This window comes from Cariama cristata, unplaced genomic scaffold (assembly GCF_000690535.1).
Source record: "Cariama cristata isolate BGI_N322 unplaced genomic scaffold, ASM69053v1 scaffold470, whole genome shotgun sequence".
Taxonomy (NCBI): Eukaryota; Metazoa; Chordata; class Aves; order Cariamiformes; family Cariamidae; genus Cariama; species Cariama cristata.
This window is the reverse complement of record NW_009596109.1, coordinates 8,732-22,503: the sequence shown is the minus strand read 5'-3', so window position 1 is coordinate 22,503 and position 13,772 is coordinate 8,732. Positions and strand designations below refer to the sequence as shown.

Sequence of the window (13,772 nt, the reverse complement as noted above, 5' to 3'; positions counted from 1 at the left end):
GAAATATTTCTAAGTAGCAAGGGCAACAATAGTGTCTGGCAAAGAGAAAACCAAACTTTTCCCTTGGGTCTCAGTCATCTTTCCCAGAAAAATCTTATCTTTTCAAAAATGGTGTTGACAAGTTGTTATCAACACCCATATGAGGTCCTTGGAAAAAAAAAAAAAAAGTAGATTGTCTGTTTTTTTTAAAACGCTATTATTAATAATAGAAATAACCTTTTCATTCATCCAATTTTGAAAGTATAGGAACTATAGAAGCCTGCCTTAAACAAACAGGGTTCCATTCAACCCACATCAGTCCACATGACTCTATAGAACTTACTGGAACCAAGCTATTTATATCAGTTGTATACATGCATGCTAAGAGTATGAAAATTTTATTTTAGCTAATTCAGTATCAGCTGTAGGCATTAGAAGCCCATAATCTCATAGGCAAGACAGTGGACATCCAACAAGTGTGTCTTGCACAATTATTGAAGTATCTTGAAAGTTAGCATCTCTTCTCCAGGCTGTCCAAGGACTACACCATTACAGAAAAAACAGGTTTGTTATTCAAGGCAAGCAATTCCCCTGTACCTTCAGAGACTCCACACCTTTGAACCACAATTGTCCTGGCAGGTCCAAGATACCCCCTTTTTTACTTCTGCAGACACAGTCTTATTTGCAAAGTTCTTCCCTTTTAACCACCCTCAGAGTACCATTCCAAGACACGAAGAATAAAGTTTTTGAGCAAACTTGTGATCCAGCTGAATACCAATGCATCTTGTAAATTTTCTGCTCATTCTGTTTTACTCCAGGCCAGCCATGCTTCCCTTGTGTCATTTTACAATACCTACAGGCATATTAAAGCCTAACTCTTTTCCTCTTGTTCAATAAACAAACACATGAATGGCATGAAACAACTGAGCTGAATATCTGGCATTTCTGTACCAAGAGAGTTTGGTTTGACTACAGAATTTATTTTACAGTTCTTCTAACCCCAGTGATTTATCAAAATTCCATTCTCCTTTCTTTAATGTTTAGTAAGGTACAGGTCCAAGAGTAACATTGGATTTAGTCAGCAAACCAAGCAGTTCCTTAGGTATCCAGCTGAGGCAAAGACTACAGTCATGTTGAGCAGAGTTATTTCCCCACCCTTCCGTTCGGCATCCCAACAGTGTGCCTCCAGGACAGGCTGCCTGCGCGTTACTGTTCCTAAGAGCATGGCAGAGGTTTGAATTGTGCCCTAAATTCCAAGCAGCATAGCGGAGGGAAGATACGAGAGAGCTAATGAATCTGATTTTGGCTTGACGTTAGAATAAATTCTTCCAATATACATTACGCACTAAAAATACCAGCTTTGGAAATCAGCTGTGATGCATTTCAAGGCTGAATTTATGCTGGAGCTCCAAGAAAGCAGGATTTTATTCTATGTACTTCTGAGCTGCTTGGCAAAGGGTCTGCCCCTCGCACTGTCCTCTAAGTTGTTCTGATGGACTCTCTCCCTTGGGAGTTACAGGTTTGTCCTTAGCCTGAATTTCAGACAAGAATAACACTTCAGGCCCAGCCTTCTACTACATCTCTCAAACCTAATATTCCTTGCTGAAGCCTATATGAGTTTCTGTGGGTTCAGCAACAGTTGTACAGTTACTACTGCCCTTTCATGCTGCATGGGTCGGGAGCTGAAGACTACCAACATCTAGCTCGTTGTAGCTGCGTGTCAGGTCTCACTTCAGATATGCACGGTGGGCTGCGTCACCCATCTGCAGAGCAGAAACTGTAGGACGAGTTGTCGACAACTTTTGTGCTACTGTAATGGGAAGGAGAGAAGAGGTATGGTTTCCACACCTTCTGGCACAGGCAGGCATTGACCTGGTGTGTCCGTAAGTACTATCGTTCAGACAGAGACCTGAGGTTCTCTGGCTGATGAGAATGCTCCAGTTCTATTATCTTTCTCATGGTGTCTTTGTGCTGTTGTGGAAAAGGAACAACGTGCACATCACTTTCTGTAATGCAGTAGCCTGTACTGCTGTAGCCTGCTTACAGATCTTCCCACCTGCGCAATCTCCAGTTTAGAGACTGGGAGGAAAGAAATTGCACTATTCGGGTAACAGCATCATGTAGTAAGGAGTGAATTTTCTCTAAAAATCTAAAAGACGAGAGGATGATTGCTTAGAAAGACTAAAAAGCCTCCATAAATCCAAAAGGCCATTGTTTAATTTATTAAGACAGGCAGTAAACATCAAAACAAAATTATGAGGTGAGCAGGTGCTTTCTCCCTTATCATAGTATATTTCTTCTTTTGTAACTGAGTTAGACTTTTCACTAATCTTTGAAAATTCAGGAATATTGAACGTCACATAAAGTTATAGTTGTAATATATGAATAAAGGAATGCTGTGAGATAAAAGTGAAACTTAAAAGACAGACAGACAACAAGCTCTACTACATGAAAGAAAAACATTTCCTTCCTGGGAGACAGGCTGCAGAAATAAATATATATCTAGCTGACATTTCTTTGTATCTTATTCAAGCAGAATAAAACTAAAATTATCTCACATGCCTATAGGCTGCCCTGGTGCAAGGCACAGAAATGTAGAAGGGATTATTTCATATGTGCATTTTCATTTGCTTCCTTTCTAAGACACAAAAGCAGCTCATTCTAGCTGCTGAGAAATCATTTGGTAAAATTAATCCTTTAAAAATAGAAGATGTTTCCACTTAAATATTTTTCAGGCACTTCATGATATAAGTGAAGTAGTTTAACCAGGGGCAAATCCAGCTGCTTAGACTGACCTTGGAAAAAAACATAACATGAGCTGGCTAAAAATAAAAATATCATTTGGGAAGAAAAGCTATACATGAATTTTCCTCTTAGAGCTTTCTGTGCTGAAGCAACCGTATTAATATTGAAGGAAAGTATCCAGTTGTAAACAAAATTATTATTTTATAGCAGAGGTAAAACCAATGATCTGTCCTTACAAGTAACCATCAGCCTTTCTTTGCAACCTGGTGGCAAGATAAGTATGAAAAAGATGATGTTTTTTTTAGAAACAGTCTAATTTGCTTAGTGACATATGCAGGAGCAAGGCTTGCAAGATGAGATAACAGTTTAAAGAAACTGTGAGATAAATGGGCCTTGTAAATTCATAATTGTACAATGTCCTACCTGACTTGGTGCTGCGTGGAAAAACTAGCAATGATCCTCACTTTAAAAAGAAGCATCTGGAAGCATGGCTACTGCTGTTTCGTTACTGCAGCCACTTTGTTTTTTATAACTCAGCCTGATGATCAGATCATTTACTGAGGACATGAGAGGGCTGTGTTCTCGGTTTTGAAACCCCCCGTCTTCCACTTCCCCCACCAGTTCATGCTTCGACCCCCTGCTTAAGTTGTCCCACTGTGCACCAAAACACGCCAGCCCCAGGAGAGCGTGACTCTGTGGCCTGGGAATTAGAGACGCTCGGATGGATTCAGGCTCTCGGGGTTATGTCAGTTCTTACCTCAGGAGGTTTGATGGGAAGCCCAGGAAAATGCTAAATGCGCCCATCCTCCTTTTTTCTTCTATAATTTTAAAGAGAACTGGATGCCTGTTCTTAGTCAAAGACTCTGGAATTTGAATGTTTCTGCTCGCATTTTTATGAGTTTTAGAAACTGGTCAGAGTTCAGACTTGTACAAAGTCCTTTTTTTTTAAATTTTTTTTTATTTTTTACCTAGTTCCTCTCCTGTCCTGCATGTAGATATTTTTTCTAACTCCTCCAAGGTGTCTATTTCCCATGCTGTACCTCCTGTATAGAGGAACTGGTTTGGGGCAGGTGAATTCCTGCTCTTGAAGGCTTAGGAGCTTGGAAATGTCGCTGTGCCTGTCTTCTTTTGGATCCGCCCCAAAGTGATTGCAGGGAACGGCTGTCTTGTTCTTGCAAACCTCACTGGTTACTCTGCTATCAGACACATAGGTATAGCCAGAGCTCCCACATGCTGCAAAATTTTCTGCCTCAGGCCAGTTACTTTGCCTATAGTCTCTATTTTTCAATGTCTGGAGTTACAGGTAAAATAGAATTGGCAAGGTGATACAGGGAAAGCTTTATTAGTTGTAACTTCCTTAGGAGATGGAATCTGATCTTTCTCTGTAACTAGAAGATTTTGAGGCACTCATTTGTATTTTGTTCAGCTCTTCTTTTGTGAACATTGCCTCTCACCACTATGTGAATGTGCAGCAGGGAATTTACTCCCACTGAACTCAATGATTAAAAACAAGACTTCAGTGAAAGATGTTCTGCTGGAAAATACAGCAGAACATCGACAGTGCTATTCAACCGATCAGTGTTGGTTCCCTATGGTGCAGTTTGTGGGAATTGTGAGCTCCTGCAAGGTTTCTATAAAGCAAAACAGATGCCTGTTTGTTCAAGAATGCTCAGTTGTATGACCTGTCCTCACAAGGGCTGAAAGAGAGGAAAAATACAGCTGAGTTTTTTATCAAAGAAACAATTTCATAACTATTTAAACACAATTTTTTAAAATTGTACCTTTTGCTTGTTCAGTCAAACACTGTGATGCTTTGTTTGAAGCATAATTGTATATAGTGAATATACCTGCCGTCGGTATGTACTCTGATATGACTGCCTCATATTAACCTTTTATTTAGTCACAGTAATTATAAAGGTGACATAGGTTATTAGTAGGATTATCTGCTTGGGTTGACTGTGGAGTTTTGCTTAAATGCTGAATATATAATACTGCCCTAGGTTCCTTGACGTTTGCAGCAAATAACTATCTCTTAATTTTAGTCAAGAAAATTTCTGCTGTCAGATTCAGCCACTGCCCTCATATTGAAAGCCTGCTTTATAACATTACCATCTGTCCACTGTAATGAAAGAGAGATCTGGCTTTCAGACTCGCCCTGCAATTTTGGGTAAAAGCATACCATTATTCATACACCAAACAGCTCTGACGTACTGACTGACAGGTAATTACCTCCTCCTTCTCTTAGAGATTACTTTGTTCCAGTAAAAGAAGAAAAAAACCAAGAAATACTTTAATCAAATTATATATGTTGTTTCTGAGCTATAATATATTTCAAATAATCCAGTATGTTCATTCTATATGTAGAAAATTATTTCCTGAAATATTTTATTTATTGATCCTAAAACTGTAAATCTGGATCTGACATTAAGATGGGTGCTTATTATTTATCTGTTTTTCCCGTCATTAAGTTTCACAAACTTCAGATTGCCGGAATCTTTCAAAGAATGCTTTACTCTATTTTATTTTCATTCTTCACATCATTAGGAGGATTTTTCTGCCAGGAATCTCTTCCAAAGTCCTCCCATTTTAAGGGAAAAAGGCAATTCCCAAATGCTTCATATCACAAGGAAAATGAGGATTTAATGCATATCTGTGCCTTCCTCCTCACACATGCTGTGTTAGCTCACATCACAGCATCAGACAGAACCTTTGGGTTTGTCTTTGTGTCCCTGTCTGTGTGTGCCTTGAAATGGCATAGCTGCTGTACGCTTTCCATCCTCTTTTATGTTCTAGGCGAGACGTCAAGGGAGGTGATAACCACAGCATACGATGGGCTGAGTTAACAAACGCTAATTTTATTTCACGTGAAAAGTATTGCTGTTAACTGAAAGAGAATTCTACAAAGCCTGTCTGGTCTAAGCTGGTTTTACCACCTTCTCTGCTCTCCTCAGGATATTTGTGTATAATGCAAATAGGGCTTTATGAAGAGATTATTTAAAACACATGGAGTTGTAATTTCACTTTTTCCATTGAAATTCTAGTGTAACACCAGGTTTGGTCAAACCGCCAGGCCTTCTTTGAGCTAGAAAGCTATCAGGTCTTTTTTTCTTTCTGTGTTTTTCAATGTCAAGCTATCTGTGCTACTACAAATTCCTTTAAGCCCAGAGTCTTTGGAAGATGCTAGAAATTTTTCCAGTGTTATGGTTGATGGTCAGATGATACTCACATTTTATCCCTAGCTAGATGATACTTTGGACTTCTTCCTTCTAATAACACAAGGGCTCTACAGCCCCTCCCAGGATTTTCTGGGGGTGTTCCACTGATCCAAGGTGCTGCCCTAGTTGAGGGGGTGAGGGCTGTGTACGTGACATACCCTATGTAGGTACATGGACATATACATGTATACGCTTTGCAATATTCCTACACTTCTCCCTTGTAGTAAACCCTTTCCCTAATCTGTTCTAGGATGACTAGATAAAAACTACAGATAATGTAGCTACAACATGTAGGCATGCTGAAGAGCTAGGGCAGGAATCTGAAGAGCAGGGACTCAGTATATACTATCATCTTCTTTCCAGCTTTTAAGGACACCAAGTTATTATCGATTTCAGGATATTCACATAAATCACTTAAGTGGTTTATACAAAAGTATTTATAGGATAATATATTATGCAAACTTACAGCTTTCCAGCTGCATTATACATGTTTGCACATCCATTGGAAAATTTTTGAGATCCATCGGACAGGACAGTATTAAAGTCAATCTGAAAGAACGCACACAAGAAAAAGATTAAAAATATACCACAGAAATGCCATAGAACTGCACAGGAAGAATGCATGAAAACACTGGAAGTCATTAGAAATAGAAGAGAAGATATTTTTCCATTAGAAAGCTCTCAAAAGGCACGTATATTAGCTGAACCCATTTAACTTGCTCAGCCTAGATTACAGACTTTCAGAAAACGGAATTTTTCAGTAGGGCTGCCTAATTTTATGAGAAGTCTAAAAGAATGCAACAGCATGCTTTTTTTTATGCTTTAGCAGAATTATTGTACTGTTACAGTATTTCAAATCCTTGACATAAAATTTACCCAGATTTGCAAGAATTTCATAACAGATGTCAGCTGCAAATCATGGTGGCAAAGTAATTTATGTGTTATTGTCCTAAAATAAGGTGCTTAAATTGTCAACACAAAGGTTTAAGATAACATTTTATGATATTGATGGCAGACTGAAATATGCCTGCAATTTTGAACTGCAGCTGTGTTTTATGTTAGTCCTGATGATACTTCCTGCGACACAGGCCAAAGAGGTATTTTTACTTTTTTTTTTTATCAATACAATAACTTATCTTTAGAGTGATACTTCTCAGAGAAATGAGAAAGAAGAATACAAGAGGTAAAGGCACATGTTTTCTATCACTGGCCACATTTAGGTATCCATCATTCAGGGTCATGACTGCACCTTTCTTCTTGCTACAAAATATCTTGTGTGAAAATTTTACCCCATATGCATTTATCAGTTCAGTTGCTAGAATGTTCTCCAAAAACCTGAGGGGCCTGTGTCCAATTCCTTACACATAAGGCTTTTCTAGAATAGCAGTGCTCTAATCCCCACTCTCTTAAACCTATTTTCCTGTTCTTGGCATTGGGGCTAAAGGGAAGTGGCAAGTATGGCTGTATATTCCTTTTACCCTACTTTTTCCCCTCTCCAAAGCTTTTTGATTCTCTGTTGCTGTAAATTCTGTTTAGCCTGCCAGTGACAGGGCTGCAGGGGGAGAGTCGAAGGAGGGAACTCAGAGCCAGGCCCTATTCCCATGCTATTAAAAATGGTTCCAAATGCAAAATCTGACTAGTAGGCTAGTAACGCGGCACGTCATTTCAGAGAAGAGGCACCTGGACTTGACTTTGTGCTTCAGTAAATATTTTCGTATTTTATATTAAGTATTCATTGAATCAGGAACTGGAACCTTGTCATTATTTTCTTGTCTGAATCGTTCCAATGCAATTAGGAGAGGATGAGGCATTAGGGAATGAAAGAAAAAAGCAAATTTAGAATTTTTCTTTTAATATCAGCACGTTGGCAATTAGCATGCCTCCCCTCATCAAAAGCTTAACTGACTCAAATTCACATAACTCGATCAGATGCCAATGATATGATTTTAAATCTGTTTCAGAAATTGTAATAGTTCTTAATTAAATCATGGCAACATAAACTTTCTGGCTCCATAAGAAACACAGGATCTATCCGGCATCTGCTTTCATCACAGTCAATGTTTGCAGCTTTTACAGTTTAATATTATAGTATTTCTCATGTCTGTTCTTCCCTACGCCCCCGCCCTGCCATTTCATCTGGCCATGAACTTGGTCTAAATTCTGTTGAAGCTGCAATCCAGACTTGCTTCTGCTGAGTAGTGGTGTCTGTACTCTGTGTTGTAGGTATCTGGAGGGAGTAGGGCAAGGAGGAGGACGTATCTGATGGGGGTCGAAGGACTGCCAGTGCCTCTCGGGCTCACTCAGGCAGTCTGGAGATAATTGATTTAGCTCTGCTTTCTACTTGGGTCCGGAGAAGGAATCCCTTTTACTTGCTTTCCATCTATTTCTAGTGACAGAATACATGTTGTGACACTGAAGAATGATTATGTTCCCAGACTGGCAGACTAACCTCCTTTTGGATATGAAATGCTTGCAGGAATTTCAACCCAACCCTTTCTCCCCTGTGCAAGCCTGACGAGACGCTGCCCACTTGCACTGGAAGGAGGGAGGAAGACGACTCCCTTGCCACTGATATATCCACACAAGTCACAAATGTTTTCTTTTTCTCTTAGTATTCAAACCGTTTTACAGACCCTTATGTCTCTTCAAAAAGTCCAATTACCCATTAATGCAGTGCCATAAAAGCTTGCAAAGCAAAACACTAAATGGACAAGGGGTATATTTAGTTTCAAAAGTGTAACATTTTGGACAAGTGGGTCACTGTGTTAATACCGAATCTATACGGTGTCTAATGGGGCATTAGTATACTCGTATCCAATGTGTTTCTCATTAGATCAGGTTTTTGAAGAAAGTGATAAAATGCCTACTAACATCTGTATTAATAAAAGGAAAGTGGGGAGAAAAGAAGTAGGGTAACTAGATTTTGTCCACACTTATGATTGCTGCTTAAGCCTTTTCAAAAGTTTACTTTCCACTTTTCTCTCCATCTCCGGCAGTAAGTGAACTATTCTTTAAATGTCATGCTTCCTCAAACAGGTCATGTTTCCATGTTGAAGTGCAACTGCAATATCCAAAAGGGTGAAAAAGAAATAACATTGGATTGTCATGACATTGGAGGCTACAGCGTGTGAAACTCATACATAGGCCAGCTCAGATTATAATACTCCAGGATTATTTGCTCTGTGCAAGTGTCCTAGCTCCTCTAGGCTCGGTATCTGTACTTTAAAATGGGAAGGATACTTCTCTTATTATTTTTACTATGTGCATGCCTAATGAGGGATCATTTTCTATTTTAGTATAAACAATGAACAGTAACGATGGTAAAGTTCTGCATTCAAAACTCACAAGTACTTTAGTGATAGTTCTGCATGACTAGCAACTGAAGATATCCGTTAGCAATTCTTAGGTACACTTTTGAGCTTCTGTCTGAAGAAAATAATTTGATTAGAGACTCACCTGATGGAATAAAGTACATTTCCATTTTTGAAAATTCGCAGCAACTTATTATCTGTTGTAACTTCATGAAAGTTGGCACCTTTTTCATTAGCAAAGAACAAATCAGGTTTCCAGATTGAATCCAGCATGGATGGATCTAAGTCTAAAGAGTCATCGGGATATTCACTATATGCAAGGCGTGGATCATTCCAATTCTGACGGAGAAAGATGTTCACTCGGTAATCCTGAATGAAAGAGAAAACAAGCAAAGCCTTATCAAGCAGAGGGATTTAGCTTTTATTTCATTTCTTAGCCATGTAATCCCCTGTCCATCTGTGGATGACAAAAGAATTACTCAGCTGAATGCCAGCATGATACCTAGTTGTATTAGTGGGGACACAATGGATAAGCATAAAGATGCATTTCAGGGCAACTGTAGAAATTCCAAGCTAAGGAAATCCAGCCTCCATGTACAGTTCGTATAACTGCATATAACTCTACCCCTACAGTAGCTTTGTCTTGAAATCAAAATGAGAGAAGCATAAAAAGGGTTTTATGGAGTTCTGCCCAACTCCTGGCAGGGGCATTCCCACTTCCCTCTCTTTGGCAGTGGGAATCTGTCCCGCTGTAAGGGAATTTAATTTACTTTCTTTTTTCTCTCTCTACTCCTTATGTATTTTACACCCATCACGTAGACTTTCTGTGTCTCAGTCCCCTGCTGAAAATTTTGTGCGCAGTAACTTGCCATACAGCTGTCTGAGGAGGACACGTGTTCTTCCTCTATTCAATACGGTGGAGATCATACAAGTCCTTATGATAAATCAGGTTAGGTACAAGTGGAGTCACCTTAATTCCTACAGACAGTCCTGTCTTAATCAAGGGTGCTTTTATAGAAAAGATGAGTGGAGCGCTTCAAACTTCTGGGAGTCATTTTGGAGTTGTATAAACTCTCTGTCAGAGACAATGTTGTGTTTATGGCGGCATACTTTCTTAAAACTTTACCACTCTGAAAGATGAAAATATTCGCTCTAAAATAAAAGTGAGTATTAGCATCTCATTACACTATATCAAGAACTGAGAGAACTGAGACACTGAGAATAAGGATATAGGGACTACACTTTTATTGGTCATAATATGATTTTCCTCATTATTTGCACTACTGCATTAATGAAAAGATAAAATAGAAATAAAGACATGTTAGGTGCAGAGGGGAAATGGGAGTTTGCTGTCAGCTTACATGACACATTCTGAATGTAATAGAAGGAAATAATATCACTTATTGTTAAAAAAGGAAAATGAAATTTAAATTTAAAGAGAAAACTTTTTGAACCAGAACGGGAAATGAAGTGTTCAAGACTGAGCAGTACAATTTGGCGAATAACTCTGCGTAGTAGTTATCAGTGGTTAGAGTAACCAGTTAAAACCCCGCTAGTGTAGAAATTGTAGGTACTGTTAAAAATCCAGTGTCGAATGACTATTTGGTCTTACAAAACTCGGAACATGCAGCAATACAGTTATGAGAATCATGCCAACAGACATAATAAAGGACAACAGGAACCTCACTATGCAACATTTACTCATGAGAAATAGTTTTTTATATCTTCAGCATCCTGGATTTTTGGTCAATTTAACTACTCAGCTTGAATAAGGGTAGCCAAATATGCTAAAAACATGCTTACCAAGCATTTGTTGCTTAATCATCAGAAAATACTGCCTGTCATAGAGAGAAAGTCCTGGGAGAGGATTTTATATTCGTATACCCTTATCAATTTTCAAGACAAAACCAGTAAGGGGAAAACTACACCTGGAGAATGAAATTAATTCAGCTTATTGTTTTCAGCAGATATGAAAAGCTCTCTGGCCAAATGGAAGCACGCAAGATTAAATGCCAGGTAGAAAAAGCGTAAGATTGTTAATAAATTGCCTTTTTTTTTTTAAAAAAAAATTAATTTTTACACACACACACACACACACACACACACCCCCCATTCAGAAAAGGACTGAAAGAAATTTCCCTTCTTTTTTCTCACGGCTAGTGACAGCCTCAAGAGCCATAAAAAGTTCTTAAGAGAAGCTGTTGGTGTTTTTCATAATCAGCACCACGGCGTAATGAAACCAGAGCCAGGGATTTGTACTTTACAGATGTAGAAACAGGCTGCTGCTTTTTTCCTAAGGTAAACCAAAACCTTTAGACAAGCTTGTGCCTCGGTGTTCACAGAACTGAGCTTTTGGTGTCTTCCATGCAGCAAGAGGCCATAATGCCCCCTGAAATACCCTTATTTCTTTGCATGATATCCCAGCTGCCATGTAGTACCAGTTCCCCTGCCAAATTCCTGTATAAAATCAAAAGGCCAAGAAGAAGCAGGAGGTGGGAGCAGCGATGGCTCTGCTGCCCATCCCAACACCTGGAATCTTTGCACTGAAGGGAACACGAGCTCTAAACCTGCGGCACTGGCTGTGAGCACTGCAGCTCTCAGGGTTGCATCTGCACTTCAGCCAAAGCCAAGCTTTACCTTTTAATTTGTATAACCTGAAGTATGTAATTTATTTTACTTTTCTCTGTAGAATATGATTTTTTTATGTTTATAGTTTATGAATGGAGTTACTTATGGAGTAAGGGACTTCTCATATGTCTACGAAAGAACAGGTGAAAAATGCATAGCAGAAAGCTGAAATGAAAATGGAGGAAGATGGATGGAGGAATCTGTTCTAGGTTATATTAAGCTGTTCTGTATGTCAGTTTGCCTGAAGTTTATTGGTTTAAATTGTTTCCAGCTTTTAAGACAAAAAAAATCTTAGTTAAATTTTTAATTGAAGCAATTGAAGCTATTTTTCATTGTTCTCTCCCCTGAAAAATCTGACTTAAATTTGCTCTCATTATTCACTAAAAAACTCCCAATCTATCAAAAGGAAGGAGATACATTTGACTGCTGTCGTACGAAGGACAAGTATTCATCATCTCAGTTTATAATTACCCGTTGTGAACGGAGCGCTTAACTGCTGTAAACAAGTAGGGTTGTTTGATGCAAACACCAAGACCACAATTAAACTGCTGGAACTGATTCGTCTTCCTCCAAGAGAATTACTGTTCTCACATGCTGCTTGCCCAGAGCGGTGACCCCGAAGTTGAACCACTCTGTGCTGGGGAGGTCCCTTGAGGCCAGAGAGAGAGAAACCACCACTTCAGTTGCGGTGACTTCTGCAGCCACTCTGACCGCTGTCCGAACAGCTGCCGTACCCTGGCTCTGCAGCGTGCGGTGGCTTTACGGCTCTGCCCCGGCTCCACTGCCCTTCGAAACCCTTGGCCACAGGGTGAACTTTCTTGGAGGGTTGGGATACTGTCCATCTGCTTCACAGGGCTCAGTAAAATAAAAACTGGGAGATCAGGTAATTGCTCTTTGCTGTCCATGCTGAGGCCATTATGGACTCCAGTACTAACGTTCTGGTTAGCAATTTCCAGCACACAGTGAAATCTAAAATACTTACAGAAGGTGTTGATTTCTTCTTCATTATACCAATACAGATAGAGCTATATTCATACAGAATACAGCTACACTGCTTTATGGAAACTTTTGCACAAATCCTCAAGATATCAATTACCTAACTCTTACTGGTTTCTTTAATGCATTTTTAATATGCACTGTATGTGGAATCCTTCTAGATCTGAGAGAGAGAGATATAAAAGCAAATTTCCAAAACATGCCCTTCATTTGAATATTGCATATCACCTGCTCTCATGACTTTTGAATGCCGTAATTTGAACCAAATCATCAGTTTTTCATGCATAAATGAATAATCTTCCAGAGCTCTACCCGTTGCAGTTCCAAATACTATTATAATTTTGACTAATACATCCAAGCGAAATCTAGACTTGTCTTTTGCATAATGTAGTCAAATGATTCTTGCTTTATTTGTTCTAGCTCACTGTAAAATGTTAACGTGAAAATCTTATGGACTTTCCAAGGACACTGCTGAGAGTAAATTTACAGGCAGTATGAGAAATACTGTTCTTGTGAAGAATTTTTTTAAATCTAGTAACTATGGCACTTTGGTGTAATCGAAGCTGGATATGCTCCTCCTGTGAAGACATCACAGACATGCTGGAGAGAGCTGCTCACATGAAGGCTGAAGTGAGGAACAAAAATGAGCAGGGTGACCTGGAGTAAAGGTCAGGCAGAACTAGAGAGAACTACTAGAGTCATCGGGGGGACGGGGAATGACTGAAATGGTTCAAGTAGATGTTACAAGGGAGAGGAACACCTATCAGGAAGAATAAAACCTAAGGGAAGCCTAGCCTAAAAAAAGCAATCAATGTCTTGAAGAACCACTTCAAAGTAAGTCTGATCTTGTAACTATAGTGGGCTATTTGTTTATCACCTCATAGGGAATGAGACTATT

At 39.2% G+C, this 13,772-nt stretch overlaps 1 protein-coding gene across 1 annotated transcript in view; it reads right to left on the bottom strand.

Annotated features, from left to right (window-relative positions):
• LOC104164925 (glycine receptor subunit alpha-3-like) overlaps nt 1-12,783 on the bottom strand; it is a gene marked incomplete at its 3' end in the record, with an annotated part of 33,856 nt that extends 21,073 nt beyond the window's left edge. Inside the window, exons 1-3 of the mRNA XM_009704414.1 lie at nt 12,613-12,783; nt 9,396-9,619; nt 6,406-6,488 (exon numbers count right to left, since the gene is read on the bottom strand). Coding sequence (XP_009702716.1) covers nt 6,406-6,488; nt 9,396-9,619; nt 12,613-12,783 — 478 coding nt within the window. The remainder of the gene's footprint in view (nt 1-6,405; nt 6,489-9,395; nt 9,620-12,612) is intronic.
• Between the last annotated feature and the right edge of the window lie 989 nt (nt 12,784-13,772).